General features: G+C 40.3%; 1 protein-coding gene across 1 annotated transcript; it reads left to right on the forward strand.

Annotated features, from left to right (window-relative positions):
- Positions 1-1,607: 1,607 nt before the first annotated feature.
- Positions 1,608-16,007, forward strand: LOC109678974 (uncharacterized). The gene is made up of 4 exons (XM_074053696.1): positions 1,608-1,743; positions 12,331-12,457; positions 12,659-12,719; positions 14,380-16,007. The coding sequence occupies exons 1-4, from the start codon at positions 1,741-1,743 to the stop codon at positions 15,575-15,577; spliced, it is 1,389 nt and encodes a 462-aa protein (XP_073909797.1). The 5' UTR covers positions 1,608-1,740; the 3' UTR covers positions 15,578-16,007.
- The last annotated feature ends 350 nt before the right edge of the window (positions 16,008-16,357 follow it).

Raw genomic sequence — 16,357 nt, forward strand, 5'->3', positions numbered from 1 at the left:
TTAGTTTGTGTGTGTGTGTGTGTGCTATTGGGGTTTGAATTTAGGAACTATACCTTGAGCTAGTCCACCAGCCTTTTTTTTGGTGATGGGTATTTTTGAGATAAGGTCTTGCAAACTAATTGCTTGGGGCTAGCTTTGAACTGCCATCCTCCTGATCTTTGCCTCCTGAATAGCTAGGATTATAGGTAAGAGCCATCACCACCTGGCTAGGCTGAGACTATTTTGAGCCTGCAAAGGAGGGCAGTGAAGTCCCCTTGCTCCTTCCTGGTCAGCTGCCCTCCCCTGCATGTGGCCTCCAGCTGCTTAGAACAGGTATAGAAGGAGCAGTGGGGACTGGGAGGAGCTACAGAGCATGGGTAAGAGTAAGATCCAGAAGCTAGAAATGGGTGGCTCACACCTGTAATCCCAGCTACTTGGGAGGCTGAGCATCAGGTAATGGTTGAGGCCAGAGTGGGTAAAATAACCAGAGCAAAGGTGGACTGGAGGTGTGGATCAAGTGGTAAGTGCAAAGCCCTGAGTTCAAACTCCAGTCCCACCAAAAAAAAATGTGATTTAATTCAGATGTGGTCACAACCTTTCTGAGGCAGTAACTCTGGTTGCCTTTGGTCTGTCTTCTGGGCAGGATTGGGTTTAGAATATAAAGAGTTGCTGGAGTCAGACTGTACTTTCTATATATGAGTAAAAATCTATAAAGGTCAGGCTTAGAGGAAGAATCGTGTGGGCAGTCTCCTGTTGATGTATTTAACAGTTTCTTTAGAACAGAACCTTAGACTGGCTCCAGGTGAGCGAGTCCTACTGTCAAATGTTAAGGTGTTGAAGGAGGGGTCATTGCAGCTCTTAGAGGAGGGCATCAGGGTAGCTGAGGCCCCAGAGTGAAATCCTCAGGTGTCCCTAGCACCAGGGACTGATGCCCAGTGGGGCTCCATTCCAGGTTTCAGTGTGACTCTCAAGCTCGAGAATAGGCTGCAGCTTCGGAATGTGAGTTTTCATTGTGACTTTGGCTGAGGCAGGCTGCTTGTCTGAACTAGTTCAAAGGATTTTATGTATTTATTTTTTTAATCTTCACTCTGGAATCCTCTGTACGCTCCTTATTGCCAAACTCCAGGTTTTTCTTGTACTTAACAACTGTATTCCCTTCTTGACATTTTGTAAGTCCTTGCTGATAATGGGCAAGTTGAGAAATAAGGTCTGAGACATTCTTGGCCTTGAAGCCAAGTGCCTGAAGTGTGAAAATACCAATCCTTTCTTCCCGGTCCATCGAGGCCTTACCTGGCCCAGCCTGGGCACTGAGGCACTGCTCCTTTTGAGCTTCGAGGCTATGTCCTTGATCACTGAGTGTGGAATTCTCTCAGCAGACTCCCGGCCCCTTTTGCAGGTGGAAGTAGTGTCCCCTCAGCAAAACCGGGGACAAGTTCTGCTTAACTACAACGAACCCCCATGCTGGTCCAGGGAGGAGGTCTGGCCTGCTGAAGGCTATGGCACTCTGCCAGTCAGGAGATGCTTTTTTACGTCATTCAGATCTCAGGGGCCAATCACTAGCCAATGGGAAGTGATGGAGGAGGGACCTGTACAAACGGACCAATCAGAAGCGCCCGTTAAACCAGGACCTAATCCTTTCCGGTGGCGGCCATTTTTCAGACCACGTTGTGCTTCTGAGAGCCTTAGTATTTCCTCTCTTACTGTGACCCGAATGCAGCTGCAGAGGCCGTGGGAGGACCTGGGTCCCCGGGGAAGGCAGAAATGGTGAGCTTGTGACTGGCGTCCCCATCTGGGGAGGAAAAGGAAGCTGGAACCGCCCGAAGCGGCTGTGACAACCCGGGCCTCCTCACCGCAGCTGCGGAGCCTGGGGCCGGAGTCCCGGGTGCCGCTGGACACTCTGGTCTTCCCGTAGGACGGGAGGCTGGGTGCGCTGGGGGGACCCTGGTGGCCTGTCCTCTTCTCACGGCGACGTGGGCTTGCCATGCCAGAGTGCAGTTGGGGCACATCAGCGCCCGAGCCCCCACGTGTCCCCAAACGACGGTGACAGCCGGAAGAGCTGTGGTCCCTGGTGTCCCCACTGCCCCTAGTCTTCCCAGGGCAGAGTGCCGACCCTGCCTTATCTAAACGATTGGAAGCAGGGTGTCCAATCCACGGCCCCCACACAAGAAGGGAGCTGTTTCGTGGTGGATGTGGGCAAAATAGTGCGTGTGAAGTTTTCTGGTTTCCGGTTTCTCCCCTTTTTTTTTTTTTCCGGTTTCTCCCTTCCTTTTTTGTTTTAATTTTAATTTTATTCATATGTGCTCTCTCCCTTCCTGGGTGAGCTGCCTTGGATCGCATCTGCACGGTCTCTGTGACCTAGAGGTCTCTAAGCATAGAAATGTGTGTACCCGTCGCCTCCTGAACTGTGGGTGAAACAGGCTGCTTTGAGACTTCCCTTTTGTAGACATTAAAGAAAATTTCTGTTACAATTTAAGACTAATTTTTCTTGGTTGTAACCTGAATAGATGGAATGCTGTGCTCTGAGCAAAGGAGATTCTTAATTTTTTATCCTTAAGGAGTTTAGACATCCTTTGAGTGTATTCAGGTGAATAAAGAGGCCGTGGTCACTGCTGGTGTGCCTCTGATCTCTGCTAGTTCTGCACAGAGATCTGACCACCAGATTTTTCTTTGTACGTGCTTTAATAACCACCTATTAATCTCCTTTTTTTTTTATTTTTAATTTTTTTCCGGTACTGGGGTTTGAACGCAGGTCCTCACTCTTGCTAAGCAGGTGCTGTAACTTGAACCATTCAGCCAGCCCCCACCTATTAATCTCAAAGCAGAATTTTACTTTTATTTAGCTCCTATGAAATTTAAATGTATTAATACTGCCATTCATGTAACAATAATACATGGAAAAGGTTTTGTGACTATTTTTTTCTGTTGCACATGTGAGGCTGTAGTTCAGCCTGTTCATTCACTTATTTCCCTGTTTATGGGACTTGGGTTGTTTCAGGGTTTTTTGATGTTGTTGACAGTGTTACTGATTTTTGTTCCCAAGTGTGAATGCTTCATAAACTTTTTTAAAGAATACGGGAAAATCCTGTTGTATATATACATGGATAAATTTAACTTTAGTAATAAATTTTAATAGTTTAATTAATTTGTCATCTGCTCTTTCATAGATACATGTTTATTGTGTGATTTGTCAAAACTTGGAATGATCTAATTCATTTGTTATTGTCTACCTAGCATTAAACAGCCTTTCTGTTTGATTATATGTGGAATTTGTTGGTCACCTCTGGTGCTGAGCATTTTTCCAAGTGGTTTTTCAGGTTGTGTGAAATTGTTTCTCTTCTTTGAGCTATATAAATGGTGTTGTGTTTTAAGTTTTAGTTTATTACGATTGCTATGTAATAAAAGTCTTTTTTTAATGTTAAGCTAGTGTTGCACAACTTTGCTACAATCCCTTACTAATTTCTGGCCTTTGTATTGTTTTGGGGGGAAATTTCTATGCAGTCAGTAATGTCTTCTGAGAGCGAAGACAGTTTTATTTGTTCCCTTCAATCTCAGTACCTGTTAGTATTTGCCGGCTTACATATTCTCTGCATCTGTTGATATGATTTTAGGAGTTTTGTTCATTAGCTTGTTGGTGTGATATATTGTACTAATTGAATTTTTTTCTTTTTATAACACTGGGATTTGAACTCAGGGCCTCACGCTTGCTACACAGATACTCTTATCACTTGAGCCACTCCACCAGCCCCTAATTGATTTTTAAATAGTCTCTTAGTCTTACATACTTAGGATTCCCATTTGGTTGTGGCGTTTTGTTCTGTTTATACATTGACATGGAATTAGCTATTACTTGTTCAGGATTTTTTGCCCCCAGTACTGAGAACTGAACCCTGGGCTTCATGAATGCTCAGTAAGCACTCTGCCATTTGAGCTACACCCTTAGCTCTGTGGAGGATTTTTAAAATTTCTTTCCTGGTTTAGTTTGTTTGCTTGTGGGTTTTTTACCCCTGGTATAGGACTTTGAACTCAGGTCCTCATGCTTACCAGGCAGGTGATCTACCATTTGTTTGCTTGTTTTGATTAAGGATCTTGCTATGTCAGCCTAGGTTGACCTTGAACTCAAAATCTTCCACCTTCCAAGTGCTGGGAAAGTTTTTTCATATTTATTCATGAGATGTTTGTCTGTGGTTCTTACTTTTTGTTATGTCTCCATCTGGTTTTGCTGTCATGGCAGTTTGGGCTCCATTGCAGGTATTTATGTTATCTTTTCTTCTATTTCCTGGAAGAGGTTGTAGATGATAGGTATCATATTTACGCTGAATTTTAGTCCATGTAAACCAGTGAGTCCATGTAGGTCTAGTCCCCCCGGTTTTGTAGTTATTAAGAATTATTTCAATTTCTTTTACATACGGGTTTATTTGTGTTGTTTATCTCACTTATTGTGAGATTTTGTAAATTGTTCTTTCCAGGATTGGATAATTTCATTCAGGTTATTATAGCTGGGAATTGTTGATAATATTCCTATGTGGCCCTTTTAATGTCCATGGCGTTAGTAGGGTTGACATTTCTTCTTTAGTGATGCTAGTAATTTGTATCTTTTCTGTTAGCTTGACTAAGTAAAGGTTTATCAATGTTGATCTTTTCAAAGAAACAGCTTTTGTTTGTGTTGATTTCTTGTTTATGATTTCCTTGATATCTTTTGTAATTGTTACTTTCCTTTGCTTGATGGAAGTCTATCTTGCTCTTTTATATGGATTTCTGAAGTGAAATGTTAGGCCAATGAGTTAAACTCTTTCTCTTCTAGTGGATGCATTTATTGCTTTAAATTTCTCAAGAACTGCTTTTCTGCATCCCACAAATGATGTTAACATCACTTGGGAGACTGAAATGGGAAGGTCAGAAGTTCTAGGCCAGCCTAAGCCACATAACAAGACCCTGTCTCAAAAGAAAAAACTATGTTCATTTTCACATATTTTCAATTGTTTAAATGCCTTTTGAGACTTCTCTTTGATACAAATCATTTCAAGATCTGTAATTTGATCTATTCCTGGAGGTTTCTCACATTTGTTTCTGCTGTTGGCTTCTAGTTTTATTCCAATATGACCTGAAAGTATGACTTACGTGGTTTCTATTCCTGTATATTTGTTAAGGAGTGTTCTTTATTTTGTTTTTCTTGAAACAGGGTCTAGATAAGTAGCACAGGCTTGCTCTGTGGTTTGAACTCAGGGCCTCATGTTTGCTTGGCACTCTTTAACACTTGAGCCACTCTACCAGCCCTGTTTTGTTTCGGGTATTTTCAAGATAGGGTTTGTAGAACTGTTTGCCCAGGGTTGGCTTCATACTGATACTCCCAATCCCTGCCTCCTGAGTAGCTAAAGTTACAGGTGTGAGCCATCAGCTCCAGGGTCTTAATTTTTTTTTTTTTTAAAGAATGGTGAAAGAGGGAGAGAAGATAAAGGAGAATGATGCATGATATATTGGGACCACTGTTGTAAATGGCACAATGTACCCCCAGTATAACAATCATATGATAATGAAAAAAAAAAGAAGACAAGAACTGGGGAAAATTGATAGTTTGTATATTATGGAAAAATTCAACTTTGTTAGAAAATTTGGTAATCTGTGACTATCATCTGACTTTTCATGGTTATGTGGTTGTTTATTATGTGAGTTACCAACAGTTGGCATGGTTTTAATTCATTTAATTTTGTTCATACTCCATTAAACAGCAACTCTATTATTGCTTGTGTTGATAACCTCTGGTGTTGAGGATTTTTCATTATGTTCTTTCATATTATGTGTAATCATTTTTCCTCACTTTTTTTTTTCTTTTTGTTGGTGTGGGGTTTGAAATCAGGGCCTTTCACTGGCTAAGCAGGTGCTCTTGCACTTGAACTATGCCCCAGCCCTCTTTCCCTTATTCTTTGTGCTGTATAAATGGTGTGTTTATAATTTCGAATCCAGACTTTTTGTTATTGATATATAGCAAAATAACTGATTTTTGGTGCGTTAGGTTAGTGTTGTACAACCTTGCTGAATTTCCTTATTAATTTCAGGGTTTTTTAAAAAAAATTGTTCTTGGAATTTCATACATAGATAATGGTATCCTCTATGAAGAAAGACAGGGTTTTTTGTTCTTTGTCTGACTGCTTTTTACTTTTCTCTGCATCTGTTGATATGATCTTAAGATTTTTGTTCATTAGCTTGTTAAATGATAGATTATATTGAGTTTTAGATGTTCTGTTTCACATACTTATGATTCCTATTTGGTGTGGTCTATAATTCTGTTTGCACATTAATAGGTGGAATTTGCTGGCTGGTGGAGTGGCTCAAGTGGCAGAGCACCTATCTAGGAAGCATGAGGCTCTGAATTCAAACCCTAGTGCTCCTTTCCTCCCCCCCACCAAAAAAAATGGAAGTTGCTATTAGTTGTTGAGTTTGTTTGGGATTTGTTTTTGTTTTATTTTGGTAGTACATGATGTTGAACTCAGGGCCTCACTCTTGCTAGGTAAGCAATCTACCACCTGAGCCACACTCCCAGCCCTAAATCTATCTTCAGTTCATTTTTTTTGTTGTTTTGGTTTTTGGGTGTTTTTGTTCTGTTTTGTGTTTTTGAGACAGGGTCTCACTACATAGCCTGTACAAGCATCACATTTGCTATGTAGCCTAACATGGACTTTAACTTGCAGTCATCCCCTGTCTTAGCCTCAGAAGTATTGGGATACAGGTGAACACTAACCTGCTTGGGCATTCTCTTATTTTTAAAATATTTACTTAATGTACTGTTTAATTGAAAAATGACGATAGAATACATTTATAATTTGGTACATGATGCTTTGAAACATGTATACATTGTTTAATGAATAAATTGAGGTAAAGTACAGACACACTACGTCACGTAGCTGTCATTTTTTTTGTGGTGAAGTCACATAAAATCCTGTCGTTTCACAATTTTCCAGAAGATAATAAGATGTTCTAAACATTAATCACCATATTTTATAATAGATCTAGTGAACTCCTATCCAACTGATATTTCAATTCCTTTGAACATTATCCCCCCCATCTCTCCTACAAATGTCTTTATACGTGAAGTTTTTTTGTTGTAGAGAAAACAATGTTTGTTGATGCTATTACAGTTGTCGATGGGTAACATGAAGGAGTGCAAGGGTTTTTTAGAAGGGAAAGAGGAACTGGAAACATTCTAAGGAATCTTCTATGGCTCTTTTTTTTTTTATTATTATTAACTTATTTATTTTTGTGGTGCTAGGGATTGAACCCAGGTTCTTACGTGTATTAAGCAAGTGCTTTACCATTGAGCTACACCCCCGTCCTTGTTTTCTTAATGTACTCAGTCACTTTGTCTTTTAATTGATATGATGAGATAATTCATATTTTTAGTGCTTATTGATGTATTTGGAATAATAAGTAGCATATTTATATCTGTTTTCTACTTTTCCTTTTCTGCTTGTTTGGATTTGTTCAGGAATTTTTGTTTACGCTTCCCATATTTCTCTAGATTCTCATTTTGTTTGGACATTTCTTTTGACATTTTATATAATTCTTTTTCCTCTCCATTAGGATGTCAAGTACACTTATTTTCCGAATTTTGTTAGTGATTTCCTGGTGTTATTGAAACCCATTTATAACTAATCTGAATCACTTTCAGGAAACAATGTGCTATTCTAAGGTAGTGCAGGTATCTTAGCACTGCTGATATTAACCACTTGTCTGTGAACACAGATGGGAATGAAGAAAGTAGAAATTGTGCTGTACGTCCATTTAATTCTTTACTAACATTCATTTCTTTATGTGTTTACAGTTCATAATTTGTGTCTTTTTTTCTTCTGTCCAGGGAACTTCCTTCAAAACATGTGGTACTTATATATTGATGACACATCCCTCAAATTCATTGTGTTTTGTTTCCCTTCTTCATCCTGCATAGTTTCAATGACTCCATCATCAAGTTTGTTGATTTATTGTTCTGCTTTCTCTAGTCCACAACTGAACACATATTGTGATGGATTCGTTCAATTTGTACTTTAAGCCTACATAATTTCTTAATGGTCCTTTTGATAATTTCTAATTGTTTATTGGTATTATTTTATTCTTACATACTTTTCTCTGGGTTTTTTTTTTTTTTTCCAGTACTGGGGTTTGAACTCAAGACCCACTTGGAGACCCTCCACCAGCCCTTTTTTGTGATGGGTTTTTTTTTTGAGATAGGGTCTTGCTTTGTACCATGAGTTCCTGATTGCTGCCTCCTGAGTAGCCAGGATTGCAGGCGTGAGCCAGTGGCACCTGGCTTTTTCTGGTTTTATTCAGAAACCATGGTTGTCTCTGTTCCTTTGATCATAGCTGAGAAATTGCCCCTAAGTCTTTGCAAGAAAACTCAGTATCTGAAGTTTCTCAGAAGTGATCTCACTCCATTCATTGTTTTGTTTTGTTTTTCCTCATTGATGAGTTGTGTAGTCTTTGGGATTTCTTTGCTTTGTTGTGGCTAACTGGACATTTGAATAGTCAGATACAATTTTCAAGGTGACTCCTTTCTCCTTCCCTACCCTCTATTGAAAGGAGGATATGGTTTTTCAGGGATTGTTCTTTTGAAAACCTTGTATAGACTTTGTGGGGGAGCGGAAAACTCAACAAATATGTAGGGCCTTCTAAAACTGGGCCTTGTAGAAGTTTGAACTCCCAACCTTGTCTTCTCTCTTCCTTCAGAAATTCATCAGGGCCTCTGTTTCCCACCTCTCTTCTGCTGTATGTTTCTTCTGGAATAAGCTGTGCTGCTCTGTTTCTGTCATTTTGCTTCTCCAGTTTGGAAACATGGTTGGCCTTTTGGCCATGATTCTAGAAAAGTTGTTGATTTCAAATTTCTTTGCTGTTTTTTTTCTGTGGATGGGAATGTCCCTTTTATTTCCTTCCATTTTAATTGGAAAGTGGAAGTATGTGACTTTTTTTTTTTTTGTCACTGAGTACCCTCAGTACTCCTTCCCTTTGTTTCCTTCACCAGGATAAGGTGATCAGATATCTGTGAGCCCCTGCTTTGAAGATTGCAGGAAACTGAGGCCAGCAAACCTCTGCCTCTGGGAGTGAATTCCCACCACAGCTTCCCTGTTAACCTCAATTAATCTAGGCCGGGTTCCTTTTTTCATGCTCTCAAGACATTTGCTACCTCCTTGAGAGGTCTGCTCCAGTCTGTATCCTCATTTAAGTAAGGAAGAAGCCTTTTCCATCCTCCATTTATTTATTTTTTTATTTAAGACTGGGTTTTGAACTCAGAACTTGGCGTTTGCAAAGCAGGCACTCTGCTGCTTGAGCCATTCCTCCATTGTCCTCCATTTGTATTACATGTTCTCATTGTGAACATCAGAACTTCAAGTGTCTACAGGTGACTGTAGAAGTCTGCACCATGAGCAGCATGTCTATACCTTGATCACCTCCTGTATCAGTGTTTTCTTGCTCAGGCTTGCTGGTCTTCCCTGCTGCCTGATGGCCAGCACATATTGTAATGTCTTCTTTCTGGGTGCCTGGGAACCTCATGTTGTGACCCTTGCTGCATTCTTTATTGCCAGAATTATGTGAATTCTGGCACATATTGTCATGATATGAGGTGGACAAACATACAGAAATGAAATGTGGAGCTGGCGGGATGGCTCAAGCAGTAAGAGCGCCTGCCTGCTTAGCAAGCCTGGGGACCTGAGTTCAAAACCCAGTGCTGCCAAAAGAAAAAAAAAAGTAGAAATGTGCTTTTTTTTCCCCAACTTTAATTTTCTGCTTTAATTTTCATGGTGCTGGGCAAGGACGCTACCACTGAGCCCTTGCAATACCTGCCTTTATGTGTCTGATTTACTGTTCTGAGAATACTGTCTACCAGTTTCATTTTCCTGCAAGTAACAGTATTTCATGCTTCATTCTCTATTGTGTATATACCATATTTTCTTTCTTTTTTTTGGCAGTACTGGGGCTTGAACTCAGGACCTTGTGCTTAGCTAGGCAGGCACTTTACCACTTAAGCCACTCCACCAGCAGCCCTTTTTGTGTGATCTTTTTTTTTTTTTTTTTTTTTTTTGAGACAGGGTCTCATGAACTGCTTGCCTGGATTGCCTTTGAACCACAATCCTCCTGATCTCTGCCTCCCCAGTAGCTAGGATTATCATCGTGAGCCACTGGCACCTGGCAAAATCTTTATTTATGTATTTATTTGTTGTGGTATAGGATTTGAACTCAGGACCTCACACTTGCTAGGCAGGTACTCTACCAGTTGAGCTACTCCATGAGCATGTTTTTTGTTGTTGTGCCTGGAATAGGACCCAGGGCCTTGCACATTCAAGGCTGCCATTCTACTGCTGAGCTATATCCTCAGAGTCCATTCATCTCTTGATAGTCACCTGTACTGATTTCATAAATTTGTTATTATGAATATTGATGCAATACGAACAGGAGTACAGTTGTGTCTTTTATATGCCAATTTCATTTGCTTTGGTATGGATCCAGGACTGGTACAGATGGATCATATGATAGTTCTATTTGTTGATTTTTTTTTCCCCCCGGCCCCCTGTTTTCCTTTCCCATGATCTGTTTGTTAAGCTCTTTGTTAACAGTATCTTGAAATGTGGAATGTGTTAGCCAGTTTTCCATTGCTGTGACAAAATGACTGAGGAAAACAATTTGAAGGTGTAAAAAGTTGTTTTGATGCATGGTCTCAAATTTTTTAGTTACCGTCTGCTGGGTGCATTACTTGGGTTCTGTGGACAAGGTAGAACATTATGGTCTTAGGAGTCAGTGTTAGAAGAGGTTTCTTATCTCATGGAACCTAGTAAATAGAGGTACTGAGGGGGTAGGGAAAAGATAAACCCTTAAGGTCATGCCCCTGTGACCTACTTCCAACACTTTCCACCCCCCTCCAGTACCCCATTCACTTATGAACCAGTCAATGGCATCAGAACCCTCAAGATCCAGTCACTTACCTCAGAGCCCCATGTCTGGACATTGCTGCATTGGGACAAAGCCTTTAACATGTGAGTCTTTTGGGAACCATTCCAGAACCAAACTAAAACAGGCAGTTCCCAATTTTTTAATGTATGTTGGTATTCTCTCACTCTTTTCTTCCAAAGTTTTTAAAGTGGTTAGACGTTTATTATATATACTAGATTAGGTAATGTTGTTTTTGTTGAGTAGATATATATCATAAGATTTTAGTGATCAAATTTTATAGATATGTGTGAGAGTTGACATCTTGGTGACATTGAGCTATTTCTAAGAACATGTGTCATCCTACCCCTTTTGTTTCCCTTTTACTTTCTCCAATAAGAGCTGTAATGTCTTCCCATTAGCATAGCAAAGTATCCTCTATGAATCATTTTAACAAGTAATATGTATTTGTCTGTGAGAAGCCAGGCACAAGTTTCCATGCATTATCAATTACTGCAGTCACAGAAGATACCCACAATTTCCTAATAACAGGAAGTGATAAGTATTATCTGTCAGGCCAGCTCAATAATTACTCCTCCTGCAAACTGTATTTGGGGAGCTCATCAGGTGGGCTCCCTGTATTGAGCATGTTAGAAACTTGCAAGCAATCAGAGGGACAACAGGAGTTAAATAAAGTATTGTTGGCATGAATTGTTCGGAGCACTGAAACCCCCCACCCTTACAGTTGGTCTAGTGAGGCCCATCTCAATAGCAGTTTTCACATCCCAGTTAAGGTTGAACTTTAGTCTCAAACTTTTAAAATATTCAGTCTCTGGACAAATTCCTTCTCATATTGTCTCTCGAGCACACTTAGTGACAGGACTTTGTTATTAGAGATGCTCCAGGACCTGTGTATGAAGAGAAACTTGGGAATCCAGAAACACAGTGAATGATCCTGTTCTGCTATTGCTAACTGAATACTTCCAATCTAGCATCCACGTTGCTGTGACTATGGCTGAAGAGTAAGAGTGTGGTGACCAAAACATGGTGTGCACCTGTGGAGAACCCAGCATCCTTTGAACTTTCTCTTTTCTTGATAAGCAGAGGTCTACCACTTCAGCCATATCTCTAGCCCTTTTTAGCTTTAGCAGTATTTCACATAGGGTCTTCATTTCTGCCCAGGCCATCCTGAACTCTGATCCTCCTATTTTACACTTCACAAAAGCATAGCTGGGATTACAGGTACTCTCTTTTCTGGTTAAGATGAGGTTTCACAAACTTGTTGCCCAGGCTGACCTCAAACCTGACCTCTTTCTCTCAAGTAGCTAGGATTACAGGCATGAGCCACAGTACCAGCTCATTTCAACTTCTTATGTATTGAGTCTAGAGCTCCAACACTGTGAGTCTCACCCTTATTCCTGGAAACATATGTGGGTATTTTAGGATTCAGTGACCTTTGAGGATGTTGCTGTGGACTTCACCCAGGAGGAGTGGGCTCTGCTGGATCCTGCCCAAAAGAAGCTCCACAGAGAAGTGATGATGGAAATCTTTAGGAACCTGGCTGTTGTGGGTAAGGATGACATCATTTGCCTGAATTAATCAGAGAACTTGTGTTTCTTGCTCATCTGTGCTGCTCAGTGATTTGGAATATAGAAAGGGCAAATAGGGTGACTTTACCTGGCATGGTCATATTATACCATAAGCTTACCTAGATTTATTATTTTTATATATTGATATATTTTATAATGATTTTTCTGAATCTGCATTTTAGGAAAAAAACAGGAAGACCTTAACATTGAAGATGACTACAAAAGTGCCAGGAAAAATATAAGGTAATTTTATCCCACAAATGAAATAAAATGTCTCTCCAGAATCTGGGAATGACAAATAAGTCCATTTCAAATTAATCTGAGACAGTTTTCAAACATGCATCTATAATAAGGGTATGTAATGTTAAATTCTAGAATGTGACATTCTCATAAGGAAAATACTGGAGCACTGGCATCCTACCACAAATGAGACATTCAGGTGGTTTAGTAAACACAGACTGTGTTCCATGCAGAAATATTGTATGAGGACTGGATGCAGTGTTGCATGCCGGTAATCCTAGTTATTTGAGAGGTGGAGATCTGGAGGTTCATTGTTCCAGCCAATCCCTGCAAAAAGTTTATGAAAACTCATCTCATCCAATAGTTGGATGCAGTAGTAGCATGCCTGTCATTCTAGTAGTGCAGTAAAATTAATTAGGAGGATGGCAGTCCAGGGTGGCCTTTACAAAAAATAAGAATCTATCCCAAAAATACCTGAAGTGAAAAGGGCTGGGGATGTGGCTCGAGTGGCAGAACCACCTAGCAAGTACAAGGCCCTATTTCAAACCCAAGTACCACCAAAATACTAAAATAAAATGTTGTATAAAATTATCTATGGGGTTTAGGTATCAAATACATGTAAAACATTAAGTGAATTAGATGTTTGTTTTTTTGCTTGTTTTGGTAGTAATGAGGTTTGACCTCAGGGCCTCACAATTGCTAGTCAGGCACTCTACCACTTGAACCACTCCACCAGCCCTGCTTTGTGGGGGTTTTTGTTGTTGTTCTGTTTTTGTTTTTTGTTTGTTTGTTTTTTGAGATAGGGTCTCACAAACTGTTTAATTGGGCTGGCTTCAAACTGTGATCCTCCTGATCTCTACCTTCCAAGTACCTAGGATTTACAGGTATGAGCCACCAGTGCCCTACAAATTAGATGATTAGACTAGACCTATTGTCATCCCCAATTGTTTTGTTTTGGGTTTTTTTGGTGATACAGGGACTTGAACTCAGGGCCTGCACCTTGAGCCATTCCACCAGCCCTTTTTGTGATGGGTTTTTTTCAAGGTAGGGTCTCAAAAACTATTTGTCCAGACTGGCTTTGAATTGCTATCCTCCTGATTTCTGCCTCCTGAGTAGCTAGGATTATAGGCATGAGCCACTGGCATTCAGCTTGCACTAGTTTTAGTGCAAGCAGTTTGCAGAAGACACAATTGATTTTGTGTGTGTGTGTGTGTGTGTGTGTTTACTGAGGATTGAATCCAGAGCTTCATGAATGCTAGGCAAACCATAAACCTATGAACTACATTCCTAACCCACTCAGTTCCATTTTAATGTGACATAGAAAGACAGGCATAGTGTGCTTGCAATTCCAGATAGTCACAGGGGTTGTAACAGAAGAGCATCACAAGTTCTGCCACAGCCTGGGCAACACAGGAAGATCCCATCTCAAATAATCAATGAAGAAAAAAGACAAAGCCATTCAGTATTTGCAGGATAGTTAACTTGGAAAAACACTGAGCAACCCCATGTAAGTACTATTGTCTTAATATTAACTGTCTTCCCCACATCCTGCAGAGCATTTAGTTCATTCAAGCTCAGATATGCTTAGACTGCACAAAAGAAAGAGTTCTCCTGGTAAAGTATAATAAATAAAACCTTAGTTATATGCTTCCATATTTTACAGATACCAAGTAATCAAGACACTTTGTGAACAAAAGGAAGGTAGGCAATGTGGAGAAATCATCAAGCAGATTCCAGATACTATTGTGAACAAGAAAACTAAAGTAAAAATGTGTGAAAGTCATGTGTGTGGAGAAGTCTTCGTGGGTCACGCATCCCTAAATGTGCCTAACAGTTACGAGTATCTGAAATACGGAGATGAGCTCCATAAATGCAGAGAATGTGGGAAAACCTTCAGTTACCTAAAATGCTTTCTGAAGCATGAACAAACTCACACTCAAGAGAAACCCTATATATGTAAGCAATGTGGTAAAGCCTTCACTTATCCCAGTTTGCTTCTATACCATGAAAGGACTCACACAGGAGAGAAACCCTATTCATGTGAGCAATGTGGGAAAGGCTTTTCCTCTTTGAGTAATGTTCGAATACATGAACAAACGCACACTGGAGAGAGACCCTATGTTTGTGAGCAATGTGGGAAAGCCTTTTCTTCCATGAGTAAAGTTCGAGTACATGGACGAGTTCACACTGGAGAGAAACCCTATGTATGTAAGAAATGTGGAAAAGCCTTCTCCTATCGTAATTACATTCGATACCATGAAAGAATTCACAGTGGAGAGAAGCCCTATGGATGTAAGCAGTGTGGAAAAGCCTTTGTTCGACCCAGTCACCTTCACCGACATGAAAGAATTCACACTGGAGAGAAACCCTATGGATGTAAGCTGTGTTGCAAAGCCTTCTCTAACTACAATTCCCTTCGCTATCATGAAATGGTTCACACTGGGGAGAAACCATATGTATGCAAACTATGTGGGAGAGCCTTTTCTTGTTTGAGTACCCTTCGAAGACATGAACGAATTCACACTAGAGAGAGACCCTATGTATGTAAGCAATGTGGGAAAGCCTTTACTCGTTCCAGTCACCTTCAAGGACATGAAGGCACTCACACTAGAGAGAAATCATGTGTATGTAAGCACTGTGACAAGGCCTTCACTAATCACAATTGCCTTCGGTTCCATGAAAGAGTTCACGCTTTGGAGAAACTCTGTGTATGTAAGCAATGTGGGAAAGCATTTTCTTCTTCAAGTAACCTTCAAAGACATGAGCAAACTCACACTGGAGATAAACCCTGTCTTTGTAAGCAATGTGGAAAAGCCTTCACTTATTCTGCTTCCCTTCAGAAACATGAAAGGACTCATTGAAGGTAATTGCTTAAGATAGAATGTGAGAAGGCTTTGTTATCACATGACCTTTCTAGCAAATGGGACAGTGCAAACAGCAGACAGGTAGTATCAACAATGTAAAATGTATGGGTCACCTCTAGTCTCAGTTGAAATCACAAACATAAAAGAGTGCTGTGGTGAGAAATCCTGAAGAAAAGAGTTGGGCAGAAGTCTTTCCTTGTCCCACGCCAAAGAATGCATCTAAGATCAAAACCATATAAATGTAAAAAACAACCAAGGTGTCAGCTGAAAAAAATACTTTCAGTCTTCTCTTAAAATTCCTTTTATAATGGAATCCTATGAATGGATATAAGTCATATGAAAAACTACATGCAAAATAACTTTCTGTTATTTCTGTGTGAAATTACACAACCTGACTGAAATCTCTAAAGTTTATATGTTATGCTTATCTGTGCCTTTTTCTCTTTTTTTGTTTCCCTTTTCTCCCCCCACCCCCCTTTTGGGTTTGAACTCAGGGTCTCACTCTTGCTAGGCAGGCATTGTACCATCTGAGCCACTCTGCCAATCATTTTTTAATGTTATGTGATTTTTGCCGTAGGGTCTTGAGAGCTGTTTCCCCTAGCTGGCCTCAAACCATGATCCTTCTGATCTCTGCCTCCCAAGTAGCTAAGAGTAGGTGTGAGGCATTGGCACCCAACTTTATCATTGCCTTATTCTTGAAGGAAATCTCTGGATTGTTTTTCTACTCTTCTCCCCCCTTTTCCCCCCACAGTACTGGGGTTTTTAAACTCAGGGTCT

The sequence above is a fragment of the Castor canadensis genome, chromosome 14 (assembly GCF_047511655.1).
Source record: "Castor canadensis chromosome 14, mCasCan1.hap1v2, whole genome shotgun sequence".
Taxonomy (NCBI): Eukaryota; Metazoa; Chordata; class Mammalia; order Rodentia; family Castoridae; genus Castor; species Castor canadensis.

Excerpts from the sequence above, each read along its gene's own strand:
- LOC109678974 (XM_074053696.1), top strand. Across the intron at positions 12,458-12,658 it reads TAGGAACCTGGCTGTTGTGG|GAAAAAAACAGGAAGACCTT; the intron begins GTAAGGATGACA and ends TCTGCATTTTAG. Across the intron at positions 12,720-14,379 it reads AGTGCCAGGAAAAATATAAG|ATACCAAGTAATCAAGACAC; the intron begins GTAATTTTATCC and ends CATATTTTACAG.